This window comes from Pleurodeles waltl, chromosome 3_1 (genome assembly GCF_031143425.1).
Source record: "Pleurodeles waltl isolate 20211129_DDA chromosome 3_1, aPleWal1.hap1.20221129, whole genome shotgun sequence".
Lineage (NCBI taxonomy): Eukaryota > Metazoa > Chordata > Amphibia > Caudata > Salamandridae > Pleurodeles > Pleurodeles waltl.
The window spans coordinates 1,688,724,618-1,688,737,069 of record NC_090440.1 but is presented as its reverse complement, the minus strand read 5'-3'; the positions used below and the strand labels follow the sequence as shown (position 1 = coordinate 1,688,737,069).

General features: G+C 42.8%; 1 protein-coding gene across 2 annotated transcripts in view; it reads right to left on the bottom strand.

Annotated features, from left to right (window-relative positions):
* COL6A2 (collagen type VI alpha 2 chain) overlaps window positions 1-12,452 on the bottom strand; it is a 102,458-nt gene that overhangs the window by 44,768 nt on the left and 45,238 nt on the right. For both annotated transcript variants that reach the window (XM_069225484.1, XM_069225483.1), the window contains exons 16-18: window positions 9,975-10,037; window positions 9,389-9,451; window positions 8,243-8,305 (exon numbers count right to left, since the gene is read on the bottom strand). In XM_069225484.1, the coding sequence (XP_069081585.1) occupies window positions 8,243-8,305; window positions 9,389-9,451; window positions 9,975-10,037 (189 nt within the window). The remainder of the gene's footprint in view (window positions 1-8,242; window positions 8,306-9,388; window positions 9,452-9,974; window positions 10,038-12,452) is intronic.

Genomic DNA, 12,452 nt, shown 5'->3' with positions numbered 1-12,452 from the left:
ATTATTATTATTATCATCATCATCATCATCATCAATCATCATCATCATTATTATTATTATTATTATTATGATTAAATATCATTTTTATCATTATCCATATTCGACATTTTAACTGTGATCTAATGGCTATACGGATCACTATCATCTTGTGTCCGCTTCTTTTTCATAGGAAAACTGTGAAATGAAACTGGAGTTTGTGTTTCTTTTGCTTGTTATTTGGGCAGTGATCTGAATGTATGCAGATGAATTCTGCATAGTCTACCATCTAGTGTTGGGCACTCAGACATTACCAGTTGTTTTTCTTCAAAGACAATTCAAGTCACAGCACTCTGTGTGACTTCTCCTTTAGTCCACAATACGCATGTGCACTAACTCCACACTCAGATTGTTAGTCATTTAGCGGGTGAAAGGTGAAAGCGGAATATAGAGAATAGTAGATATGTGCCCTATGCTTTCTTAGTTGATAATAAACATGTATTTAGTTTAAAAGACATACTCTATTACTGCCCACGTCTGGGGAGGAGGGTGGGTGCATGTGAATCTATAGTGCTACACTGATCACAGGATAACATTTTCTGTTTATAGCAAGTCTAGCTTTAAGTATACATTCTTTGCATTGATTGTAAAGCAGTTTCCTTCTTGCTGTGGGTAACAGTTAGATGATACAGATGTTTGGCACCAAGTTCTTAATACCACATGGGCAACCATAGCTTCTTGATGAGCCAGTATGTCCATACTAATGTTTTGTGAAGGTGTATGGTGTTGACCAAGTAGCAGCTTTAGAAATATCTGCTAGGGAATGTTACCCAACAAAGCCATGGTAGCTCTTGTTTTACATGTAAAGTGTGTCCTAGCCTTTGCATAACAGGTTTGGGTGTGTTTAACAATTCACCTTGCGTGCTTTGGCAATAGATTGATCTTTATACAGTTTGGTAAAGACCACGAAAAGTTGATTCGTATTCCAAAAAGGTTTGTTCCTATTAATATAATATAATAATACATGACCACATGTTTGACATCTAAAGCATGTAATGTTCTTTTTGTAACAGAATCAGGTTGTGAAAAAAATACAGGCACCTCAATTGTCTGATTGACATGAATGAGTTATACTACCTTGGGTAAGGAACCACACTACACTTGCGTATTTGCATGAATGGTTTAAGATAGTAAGAGACCCTGTTGCTGTGTTGCTGAGTGAGGTGATCTGTCCTCAATGTGAGTTCCCTGTGTAGCCTGATGGATGTTTGTAGCAGCACTGAGTAACATGGTTATCTGGCTCAAGTTGAGGCCACCAGCATGAGGGTCATGGAGGTTTGTCTCATTTTCATAACCACTTATGGAATGAGTGGGAGAGGTGGAAAAGCATAGACAGATATCCCTGACCAGTTCATCCATAATGCAGATCGAGTTCCAATGTAGACTTGTTGATGCGTCCTGCTCAGGAGGTCCACAAGATTGTTGTCAAGTTGTGGGAGGTGTTCTGCCAAAAGATGTACATGGTGCTGGATCGGCCAATGCCAAATCTATTGATTCAATGTTCAGAGGAGAGGGGAATGAGTACCCCTCTGCTTCTGAATTTAGTACATGGCTGTCATGCCTTGAATATAAGAAATACTTTGTGGCGGATCATAGAGAAGAAAGCCTTGAGGGTCGGAAAGATGGCCATGAGTTCCAGGTCATTGATGTGCCTCCCATGGTGAAAAGGACTCCGGGTACCCTAAAGTGCTGATGTACTACTACTGAAGAGTGCACTGAGGGCTGGCCTTTATTAACACTTGTTTTTCTCATTGGCCCCCTATCTGCTACCATTGACTGTCAAAGCACTGTTGGAGTGGACACGTGCAGTCTGACATTTGGAACAATAGTAAGTATGATGCCATCATACCCAAAATCTTCACTGCTGTTCTTACAGATATTGCATGAAGAAGAGGCAGCAGCTGCTGAAGTGCCATCATCTTCCCCTGACTGGGGTATGCTTCCACATGACAGTATTAAGAATGTGCCCTAGAAAGAGTTTGTTCTGTTGATATTGAAGGTGGTACTTCTTGACATTTACTGTGAACCCTTGGGGCTGTGGTGACTTTGATCGATCTGCAGTACTTTCACATGGTAATACTCTCCACTCACCACGAACCACAGGTACTTGTGATGAGCATGGTGGATAGGGACATGGAAATACTCATCCTTCAGATCTAACGTCCTCTCTTGAATAGTGTGCTTCTCCACATTATGATGACAAGTCACCCTCTGAATAACTGCATGGCATGCAACAGTATCATTAAAGCATGATAGCATAGAAGCTTAAGGCTCAAGATCTGGCTTGTCTTGTGGGTCAACATTGTACTCATCCCACAGATCATCTCTAGTCCCTGCCCCCGCAGGTTGATCATATGGGTCTTCCTTCCCATAATGACTGTTGGCATCAGAGTAAGAGTGGACTGAACCCTATGGTGACTCTGGTGGAGGTAGAAGTGGTCGAGAATATGAGTGAAGAGGGTGCAGTGAAGATGGTGAGGTGATAGAGGAGGAGGAGGTGGAGATGGAAGTGAGTGTCTGAGTGAAGAAGGCATTGGAGGAGGACAAGTGGTCTTGTCATTGGGTCTTTTCAGTGCCAGGTTCTGAGGGTCCTTGAAGGCTAGTTCTCCTCAAAAGTGAGTTTTTGCTTCTTGGAGATTGGAGGCAAAGTACTGGGGTTTGTCTCCTGAGGTGTGTAGGCAATGTCCCCCAACTCCTAAGAGCATGAGTCCACCCTGGGTCCAACACTGCTGGACTCTCCGATGGTACCTGCAGGCTCAACACACAGGACCACCTAACCGCGAGTTCTACCAGACGTAAAAACCCTATGCCTAAAGACACCCCTGCATCCATCATCCCTGGGCACAGAAGAGGACCAAAGGTGCACCCATGTCCCAGAGTATCCCAAGACTACTACTTACCTGCTTGTTGACCCTGACTGGGTTCCTAACCTGAGCCTGCAGCCTGTCTTAACAAGGACCAAACTCCCATAGAAACAAATTGGGCAGCTGACACCTTACTGCACTCCTGCACCCAGCTGCCCCAGTGCCGCCCAGTGTGATATGATGGTGTGGTTCTGATCAGTGTCCAGTACTTACCTTTGGTCTGTGAGACTGACTTTGTAAGTCGTTCTTAACCCGGTGTTTGTGGAACATTGTTTTTCCTCCATGGGATGACATTGAGAGAACTCTGAAAATTGCACTGTGTTGATTTTTGAACCTGCAAAGTATTTATGCTTAAAAGACTACTTACCTGATTAAGAAATTCTTGGGTTTGAAATGTATTTGAAAAGAATTGTTATTTTTCTAAATTAGTCTTGGATTTATTCTTTAAGGGCGTGTCTTATTTGTTGCCTCTGAGTATTAGTCCTATCTTCTTTTGCCTCTGCAATACTAATTGGGGATCCACTGGACTCTGCACAGTTGTAATGGTAATGCTATTTGTATTTGACCACCGACTCCATCTTGACCACTGACTCCATTTGGTGTTTAGCTCCAGGTGCCGTCACATCGGTGGCACAGGATTTTTTACTCTCCAAGCTTGTTTTCTACACAGAACGTGTTTGTGCTCTTCTTCCTAGAACAGGGTTACACCGTGTTGGAACAAAATATGGAGGATGTTGAAGGTAGACGTGATAAGAGAGCCTCAGCCTGGGAATGTGCTCATCAAGGAAAAGTACAGCTCCTCTGTCCCTGGAATGCACATCGGCAGGGCCCATTCCTTTGTGTGTAGCCAGTGCTTGAATTTCATAACCTACTCAAAGGGAGGGGGAGATTGCCAGAATCTTCCTCTGCGGTTTGTTTAAAGTATATAAGGTGGGGAAGCTTAGCACTGAGGTAAGAGGAGCTCGCCTGAACATAGATGCACGGTTCAGGAAATAGCCCCTGTTTGGAAAACCTCCTGCCTCAGCCGTCCAGGGTTCCCAGCTTGATGATGCTGGCAAGGATGAAGAGTTCCATCCCTGTGCATTTTTATTCCTAATTATCTAGCGTGGCTGTTGTAGGATACTGCCTTCTTTCTTGGCATTGTTATCCTCATTTTCTGCCTGTTGTCGGTGTGTTTGACTGTGTTCACTGGGATCCTGCTAACCAAGACCTCAGTGATTATGCTCTCTCCTCCAAATTTGGTTGGTACTAACCCTTTCTCCCCACAACTGGCATACTGGTGCCCCCATGTAAGTCCCTAGTATATGGTACCTAGGTACCCAAGGCATTAGGGTTCCGGGGGATCCCTATGGGCTGCAGCATTTATCCTGCCACCCATAGGGAACTCATGCAAAGGGTTCTTCAGGCCTGCCATTGCAGACTGCATGAACCGGGTGCACACACCCAGTTTCACTACAGGTCACTGCACCAGGTCACCCCTATGGTAGGCCCTCTCAGCCCAGAAGGCAGGGTGCTGGTACCTGTGTGTGAGGGTACTCCTGCACTAGCAGAGGTGCCCCCACAGACTCCAGCCCCATTTCACTGGACTTGAGCATGGGGGCTCCATTTTATACATGTACTTGACCTAGATCACAACCTATGTCCAGCTACATACTGGTAACTCCGAACCTGGGCATGTTTGTTATCAAACATGTCAGAATCATACCCCAATACTGTTTCAAGTATTGAAAGTATGGTTCCATGCACTCTGGGGGCTCCTTAGAGGACCCCCAGCATTGCTACCACCAGTCTGACGGGGTTCTCCCAGGCCGCACAGCTGCTGCCCCCCCCTCAGACAGGTTTCTGCCCTCCTGTTGCTTGAGAAGCTCAAGCCCAGGAAGGAAGGACAAAGGATTTCCTTTGAGAGAGGTGTGTTACACCCTCTCCCTTTGGAAATAGGTGTTACAGACATGGGAGGGGTAGCCTCCCCAAGCCACTGGCAATGCTTTAAAGGGCACATTTGGTGCCCTACTTGCATAAACCAGTCTACACCCGTTCAGGGACCCCCAGTCCCTGCTCTGGCATGAAACTGGACAATGGAAAGGGGAGTGACCACTTCCCTGTCCATCACCACCCCAGGGGTGGTGCTCAGAGCTCCTCCAGAGGGTCCCTGGGTTCTACCATCTTGATTCCAAGATTGGCAGGGAACTCTGGGAGCATCTGGGTGGCGAGGACTGGCAGGTGATGTCAGAGGCACCCTCTGATAGGTAGTTACCTGGTTAGGTGACCAAGCCCCCTCTTTGGGCTATTTAGGGTCTTCCTCTGGGGTAGGTCCTCAGATTCATCTTGCAAGATTCCAGCAGGACTCCTATGCAACCTCTGCTTTGATTTCCGGCCTCAGGAACCATGACTGGACCCTCCAGGAACCGACAAGCTGTAGATCCACAAGGAAGACACTTCTGCAACATTGTATCCGGAACTCCTGCCAGCTTTGTAACATTTCCCCAGCTGTGCAACCTCAGAAGACTGCAACTCTTCAGCCTGCACAAGAAGAAGAAGGAATCTCCCTTGGGGTGAGGGCATCACTCCCCTGTAACTACAGGTACCTGGCTGCATAGACAAACGGTGTCTGACCCCTTACTCTGTACCTGCCACACTCTTTGAGTGATTGTACAGGGCTCGACCAAGACTCTCAACCACTGTGTGATCGTTTTCCATCTCAATTTTGATTGTTCTCCATTGATTGTGGAACTGCAAAGATTGTTTTCTGATCATAGGTGTCAGAGTCACAGAACATCTAGGCCTCAGAACTGCATGGGGAATGCGTCAATCTTGGAGCTGTTGCAGAATAAGTCCAATCCAATGGAGGAAAAGCACAATGTAGGAGTGGTGCCCATGGTGCCCACACTAAGGGTAAAATCACACAGTATCCTGTGACTCGAGGCTTCTTCAAAGAAAAACAACTTGTAATGTCCGAGCCCAACACTATATGTTAGAAGTATGCAAAATATGTGTCTGTATCAATATTCGCATATGCTACAAACATTTTAGCATCAGTGTTACAATTCACCTTTGCTGTATCATTATCACTACTGTTGTAATGAACAATGTGTGTGGGAAGGTTAGATTGTTGTTTCTCAGTTGTGGCTGATAGGTTGTATATTTTGCTCCTATTCACCAAACTCCTCTTTTTTTACTTCCTTTCATAAGGGCTTTACAAAGTCTTCTACACCTATTTGCCCTCTGTGTCTGGACTTTGACCTATTTGGCTGTTGTATTTTGAGTTAGATTGAGTTAGATGTGTTCTCCTTATTAAGTTAATAATGAACAAATACATAAATAAAGAGATAATACGTTATTATCAAAATCATTTTACTATTATCATTGATAAATATCAGATTTTTGTTGTTCTTGTTATTATCACTATCATTATTATCACTATTACTACATCAATATATTTCCTTGTGCATGCCTACCTTTAAACCAGCATATTTTGTCAGGTCTAAAGTGTATTAGTTTGCTGTTATATTTAAAGTAGAAATGCGGTCTAACTTTTTTCTTTTCCTCCACTGGGAAACAAAACATTACTTATCTATGAGAAGCGGTTTGAGCCTATAATGACAGAAATTGTAGCAGAGACAACTGTAGTAGCTCAAAGAATTGTAAGGACAGACTGATGTTCTCTGTTTTGGAGGTATGCAGCAATTGCCACTAAATGAATCTATACTGGTTAGGCCTGTTTTTTGTAGGTGTAACATAGCAAACAATGTGGTGTACTGTAGTTATTATCTGATCAATGAGAAGATTGAAACAGCAGACGACGGGGAGTTTAAATTTAGCATAACACATTTTAGTGGTAGGTTTTCTAGCCTCCTTCAGGATTTGCATACAGCACTTAAGAAGTTGCTAATATCCAAATTCTAAGACCTCGGCTGAGCGATCATAAAGTTCTCTTCATTGAGGTTTCGATGAAATAACTTCCCTATGTGTTGACAGAGTAGGCCTGGTTAAAGTGTAACACTAGAGAGCACCAAGGTTCACATGCTCACATTGTGCCAATAATAATTAGTGTAATTGGCATTTGTGGCCTTTTCTGTTCTGCTTGAGGAATCAGTGGTTCGCGGGAGGAGCATAAACAAACATCCCTGACACACTTATGCAATAGGGTGTTACTCTGGGACAGTAATTGCATTACATTTTCAGAAACCACATTCCCCCCAAAAAACTAGCGAATTCGTAGTGCTCCATAATGGAACACAATTATATTTTGTATGTAAATATTTGTGGTCTTTCCAGAGAATAAATCACCTTTGAAATATTAGCTAAACTCACAACATTCTCAATTATTGGGTGTTTCGTGTGTTTATAATACACTATCAAAACACTTAATTAATCTACTCTATTCCCTCCAATTTCCAAAATGTTTGTCTACATAAATCTCATACTTGCAAAACGTCCAGCTTGTAGATGGCTTCTGTTATTATAAACCTCCTGCTCCTGATCCTTTGACTAAACCTTTGTGATTTCCCAACGTACATTCTACTTTTTGCACAGATAGGTGATATTTAGGTGTGCAAAATGTTTCGTGATCTGTGGTTCATGCTAATAAACTATTAAAATGCACTTTCTAATTCCACTTCTTGGTCAAGGGAGGAATTATCAATTGGAAATGGACAAACTAATTTGGCTGCAAAGGCAAATTTGGCCTATTTGGAACAAATGAGGTGTCACATTCCTATGAAGCATTACTGGTAATTTACATCTCTCATGACCAAAAGGTAGAGGGTCCTAATCACAAAGGAGATGCCTGTGAATAAGGTATTAGATGTCAAAGCTCAAGTTACACATTTACAGACTTACATCCCACTGGAACATACACTGATCATGACATGGCGATTGTAGGTTCTGAACTCTATAATCAAGTAAAAGAACTGGAAGTTTCTTTGATAGATTTCAATATTTTGATAGTTCCTAAAGCTTATTTTGGTCAAAGATTGAAATAAGAGTATGATGAACCCTAATCTCAGGCTGTATATTCTAGGGTGTTTGTATGATAGGTTGCTGCGTGATAGTAGTATCAGTGATTGGTTTCAATTGCTGTGAAACATAGTTTGCAGGTGCCAAAATTCTCTCTTCATTCATAGTTGGGACAAGTACCTTATGATTTCTGAAACTGACGCTATACAGATTCCTACATGTTGTTCCACACCTAGCATACAGTGCTGAAGCTATAAGTATGGGTAGCTCAAAATTCTCACATACAATAACTCTGGTCTGTCACATACATTTTGCATACGTGACAGGCTAGTCATGCCTACTTGCTACTTGCAATGAATCTAAGCTTGAGAAACACACACACTAACCTTAGGTCCTGGTGGTCCAGGATTTCCTCGTTCTCCCATATCGCCTGGATCCCCACGAGATCCCTACAAATAAGGAGAGAAACGCAAGGGAATAAACATTTTTCAACTGGAAAACCACAACAAAGGAGGCAGAGGTTAGGGAAGCCATGAAGATATCTGAGGTATTACTGAGTATCTGTGGATGGTAGTTTCTGTGAAAAAGCTGGGGCTGGGAGTGTATTTAGCTGGGAAGATAAATGGTGGATAGATATATGAAATTATTAACTCCTGGGTTTGTCAGTGATTGATACTGGGGCTTTATGTTTCAGCTGCTGGTGAAGGAAGTGGTCGTTGCTGGAGCTAGTGGCAGATGCTGGAGTTGTGAGTTTCAAAATGTCAGTGTGGCATAGTGGAAGTAGGGTTGGCCAGTGATTCGGGCTGTGCTGGCGAGCACTTCTTGCTGGAAACAACAGAGGTTGGTGCTGGATATAGGGAGTTGTTGCAGGGGTTGGCAGTGATTATTGATGGGTTAATAGTAGATGTGGCTGAAGGTGGCAGTAGCTGCAGCTAAGACAGCAAGAGATTGAGCTGGCAAACGTTATTTGGGGGTGGCAGTACCTGTTTCAGGACTTTGTCATAGTTATCACTGGCTTCGCAGTGCTACTTAATTGGGTTAGGGATATCTGTTCCTAGGGTTAAGCATGGTTGTTGCTGGGGTTGTGTTGCTGGATATGGCAATTGTTGACATCAGTGTTTTCTTCTTAGGTCATGGCTATACCTTGGGCTTAATGCTGAATCAGCGGGTGTTTGGCCTTGACTTAGTGTTTTTTGGTTCTTTTGATGGGGTTTTCAAAATGGATTTATTATTTACTATAGCAGGAGTGTGGTCCTGATAAAGCTTGGGTTTGTTGTTGAATGCAGCCGGGGTGTGCTCCCGACTGAATATGGGGTTTGATCCTGCTTTTAGAGGCAGTTTGTAGCTTGGGTTGACTGTTGCTCGGGTTTGCGGCTGACTTTACATGGGTGTTTGATACTGACTGAAGCTGTATTTGATTGTTAGGGTAGGTAAATTTGGTCCTGTCACATCATGGACTTCAATTTGTAGGTGAATCTGAAAGGTATGACACACTCTCGCTGACAGTCCCACATAGGACCTAGATAACTCACATTTCTTCCGACCTCCCCAGGTGGACCCTGGGCACCTCTAGGACCAGGCAATCCTCGTTCTCCCTAAAAAAAAAAGAGAAATAAAGTAGGTGTTACACCCCTTGTGACATCTCCTTGTGATCCCACCCCTCCAGTAGCCTTATCTTAATCCCAAAGGGAGAAATTCTATAGTCTAAATGGAAGGCACCACTTGTATACAAGAGATACAGCCCTGTACAAAGGGCAAAGATTTGTATTAGGCAATAGGTCTCAATACATAGGCCATTTTCAGCACAGGGCCATAATGGGAGACACAGCTAAATAAAATCTTGCCTTAAGTGGAGGCCTAGTATGGGAGATGTAGTAGTCAGTTTAAAACAAGACATAGATGCTGAGACATTTGTAATAGAATTCACATTTTCAGGACAATTCACAGTCTCGGTACACAAGATATTTTAAGTATGGGAGAGATAGTGTCAGTATAAGAGACAGTTAAAAAAGAGGAGACATATGTTCAGTGTAAGACCCTGTGTCACAGTATAATTGCATTCTCTGGTGCTCCTTCAATTCATCCACCATGAGATAGGGCTTTATTATCAAAATGCACCTTGGATCCTTTGGCTCCAGTCTCTCCTCCTAAACCACGGGGTCCGTCACTGCCGGGGTCTCCCTGTGAAATGAAAAAGAGAGCTTAGTATCAAAGATTGAGAATCAATGCCGCCATCGGAGGGAATGCTTACCACAACACAAGCTAAGACTGAGATCTGAGTCTCCTGGGATCATCTACGCAGATAAAGAAGCTTAGAGTACAAGCGTTGTGTGGGAGCATCATCTTCAAGAGGATCAAGTTTTGCAAGACTCAGAAAAGAGATTCACAGCTAGAAACCATTCTCCTCATGGACCTTTTAAAATGATACAAGGCTTTGATTCAAAGACTGATATAGAGTGTTTTCTTTCCGAACCATTTAAAAGACACAGAATTTAGAGTTACAGGCAGAGGCCCAGATTTATTACTATTTAGTGTAAGGCAGCTCGAAATAACTCTGACCACATACAAGGGGCAAATTGGATTTTGCATGGTATTCCTATGCATCGGATGTGTAATTATTGTTAAGTTTTACATGGCTTACCCCTGGACAGGTGTCCCAGTCTTTACATTTCTACTGGAGGTGTACTTCAAGTACAACTCTCATGCAAGGCAGCACTGGCTTGCCTTCGCTCTGAAGCGTGATACTTAGAATTTTGCTAAAATGGCCTTAGCAGCCTATACAGGAAGAGTGTGGCTGATGCCACTATCGACACACTGCTCCTGAATATGATGCTCAATTCTTTGTCATATGTGTAATAGGCGCTGCTGATTTTCATGAACCCTGCACTAGGTTTCATTAATTCGGGTTGGAGTGTCATGGACTATTGTGCTCTTACTCTCTCCCTAACCCACTGCCACACTTTTTTTTCACATAGTCTTAATCCCCCCACAATTCCTAACATCAACCCTAATCTACATTGTCCTTCTCACCTTTTGTTTAAGGGTCTAACATTACAGTGTCATGGGACAAGTAGGGTAATTCACTCAGTGGCAGGATCTCAAGCATCAGTGGAAATTAGGATGGAGAGAGTGCCCCATATATCTGATGTACATCTAGGGGTGGGGCTAACTGTGAGTAACCCCACATTATTAGGAGCACGTAAGTAGGAGGAGATGTTTGAATGATTCCCCTGTAAGAGCATGTTGTTATCATGTGGGCTTTTCTAATGAGGTCAACTGTGACTTATTGTGCGTTTTATCTGTTTCTAGGCCTACGTCTAGAGGCAGTAAGCCCACATCTCCATGCACATCTTCATGCACTATTTTATTTGTTTACCAACTATTTTGTTCTTTGTTTTAGTTTTTTGCCAGAAGGGAGCCTTTAGCAAATACCCAGAAATTCTTTTCATGTGACTCTGACTATTCAGCCCTCCAAGCTTCCAAACCCATTGCACTTTCTTGCTCTTCCCCTTCTCTCATGTGCTACTTTACAAAGGGTGCCGTGCATTCACTTTGGATGTAGGGCTAGACCTTGAGGTGATGTTCCCACCACTCCACACTTTCTCTTTTTATTGACAAGGCAGCATTTTGTTAATTTTCTGTCATTTTTGTTCTCCTTGTGCTTAGGAAGTGTATTATTTTAATTATCTTCCTTGTACTTTCATAATTACTATTTTGTACTTTCCTTTGCCTTAAACAGCAGTCAGTTCTAGTTTCTTTTAGGTTCTGAGCTTGACCACCAAAAGGGGAGCCTTCACAACATGTAAAGGAGCATGGCTGACTATTCAGGTTTTTTTTTAGCTTTGCATTAGATCCACTGGAAGGGAAAGCATTGCACGCCCAAGAGCATCTGGGTTCCAGTTAAGTGTTATTTGCCTATTCTTTCTTTTTTGTGTACAAAGGAATCTTCAGTGAGGTGGCTTTCCTATCTCTTCACTCCACCCTCTCACAGTGGGTTATTTTACAAAGGACACCACACACCAAGCTTCAATCCTATAATCCTCTACCACACAGCCCCACAGTCCCAGAATCTGGTCCCACACAACTTACACACACAGACACAAACACACATACACACTCTCTCACATATACAAATATGCATTCACACTTTAAACCCACTGCTCCTACTCCTGTTGACAAATGAATTTTCTAGGTAATTTTTTCTTGTTGGAATTAATAATTTTCACTCTTTTTTTTGTTCTCCTTTCTTTTAGATCCATAATAAGTTGTGGTTGCACTGGTTGTAAATGAAGAGAAAAGTAGAGTGAAATATACTAAGGGCTGCAGGTGGCACTTTATAGAACGTACCTAAATAAAGAATCTAAAAGATAAATAGAAAAATGCATCTCTTAGCGTACACTGCAGAACATTTATTGTCCAGTCAATCTTTTTTATTAGCCTTGCATTTATGTCACATTGTTTGCCAGTTCCCCTGTTTTGTCCTATTCTTTCCAATTTCCCCTCAGCAGTAGTGGCTCGCAGTGAGCAGAAAAGGGGGTTGCGGGCAGCACGCATGGGAGGGGGAGGTAAATAAAAATGAAATTAAAAAAAATAATA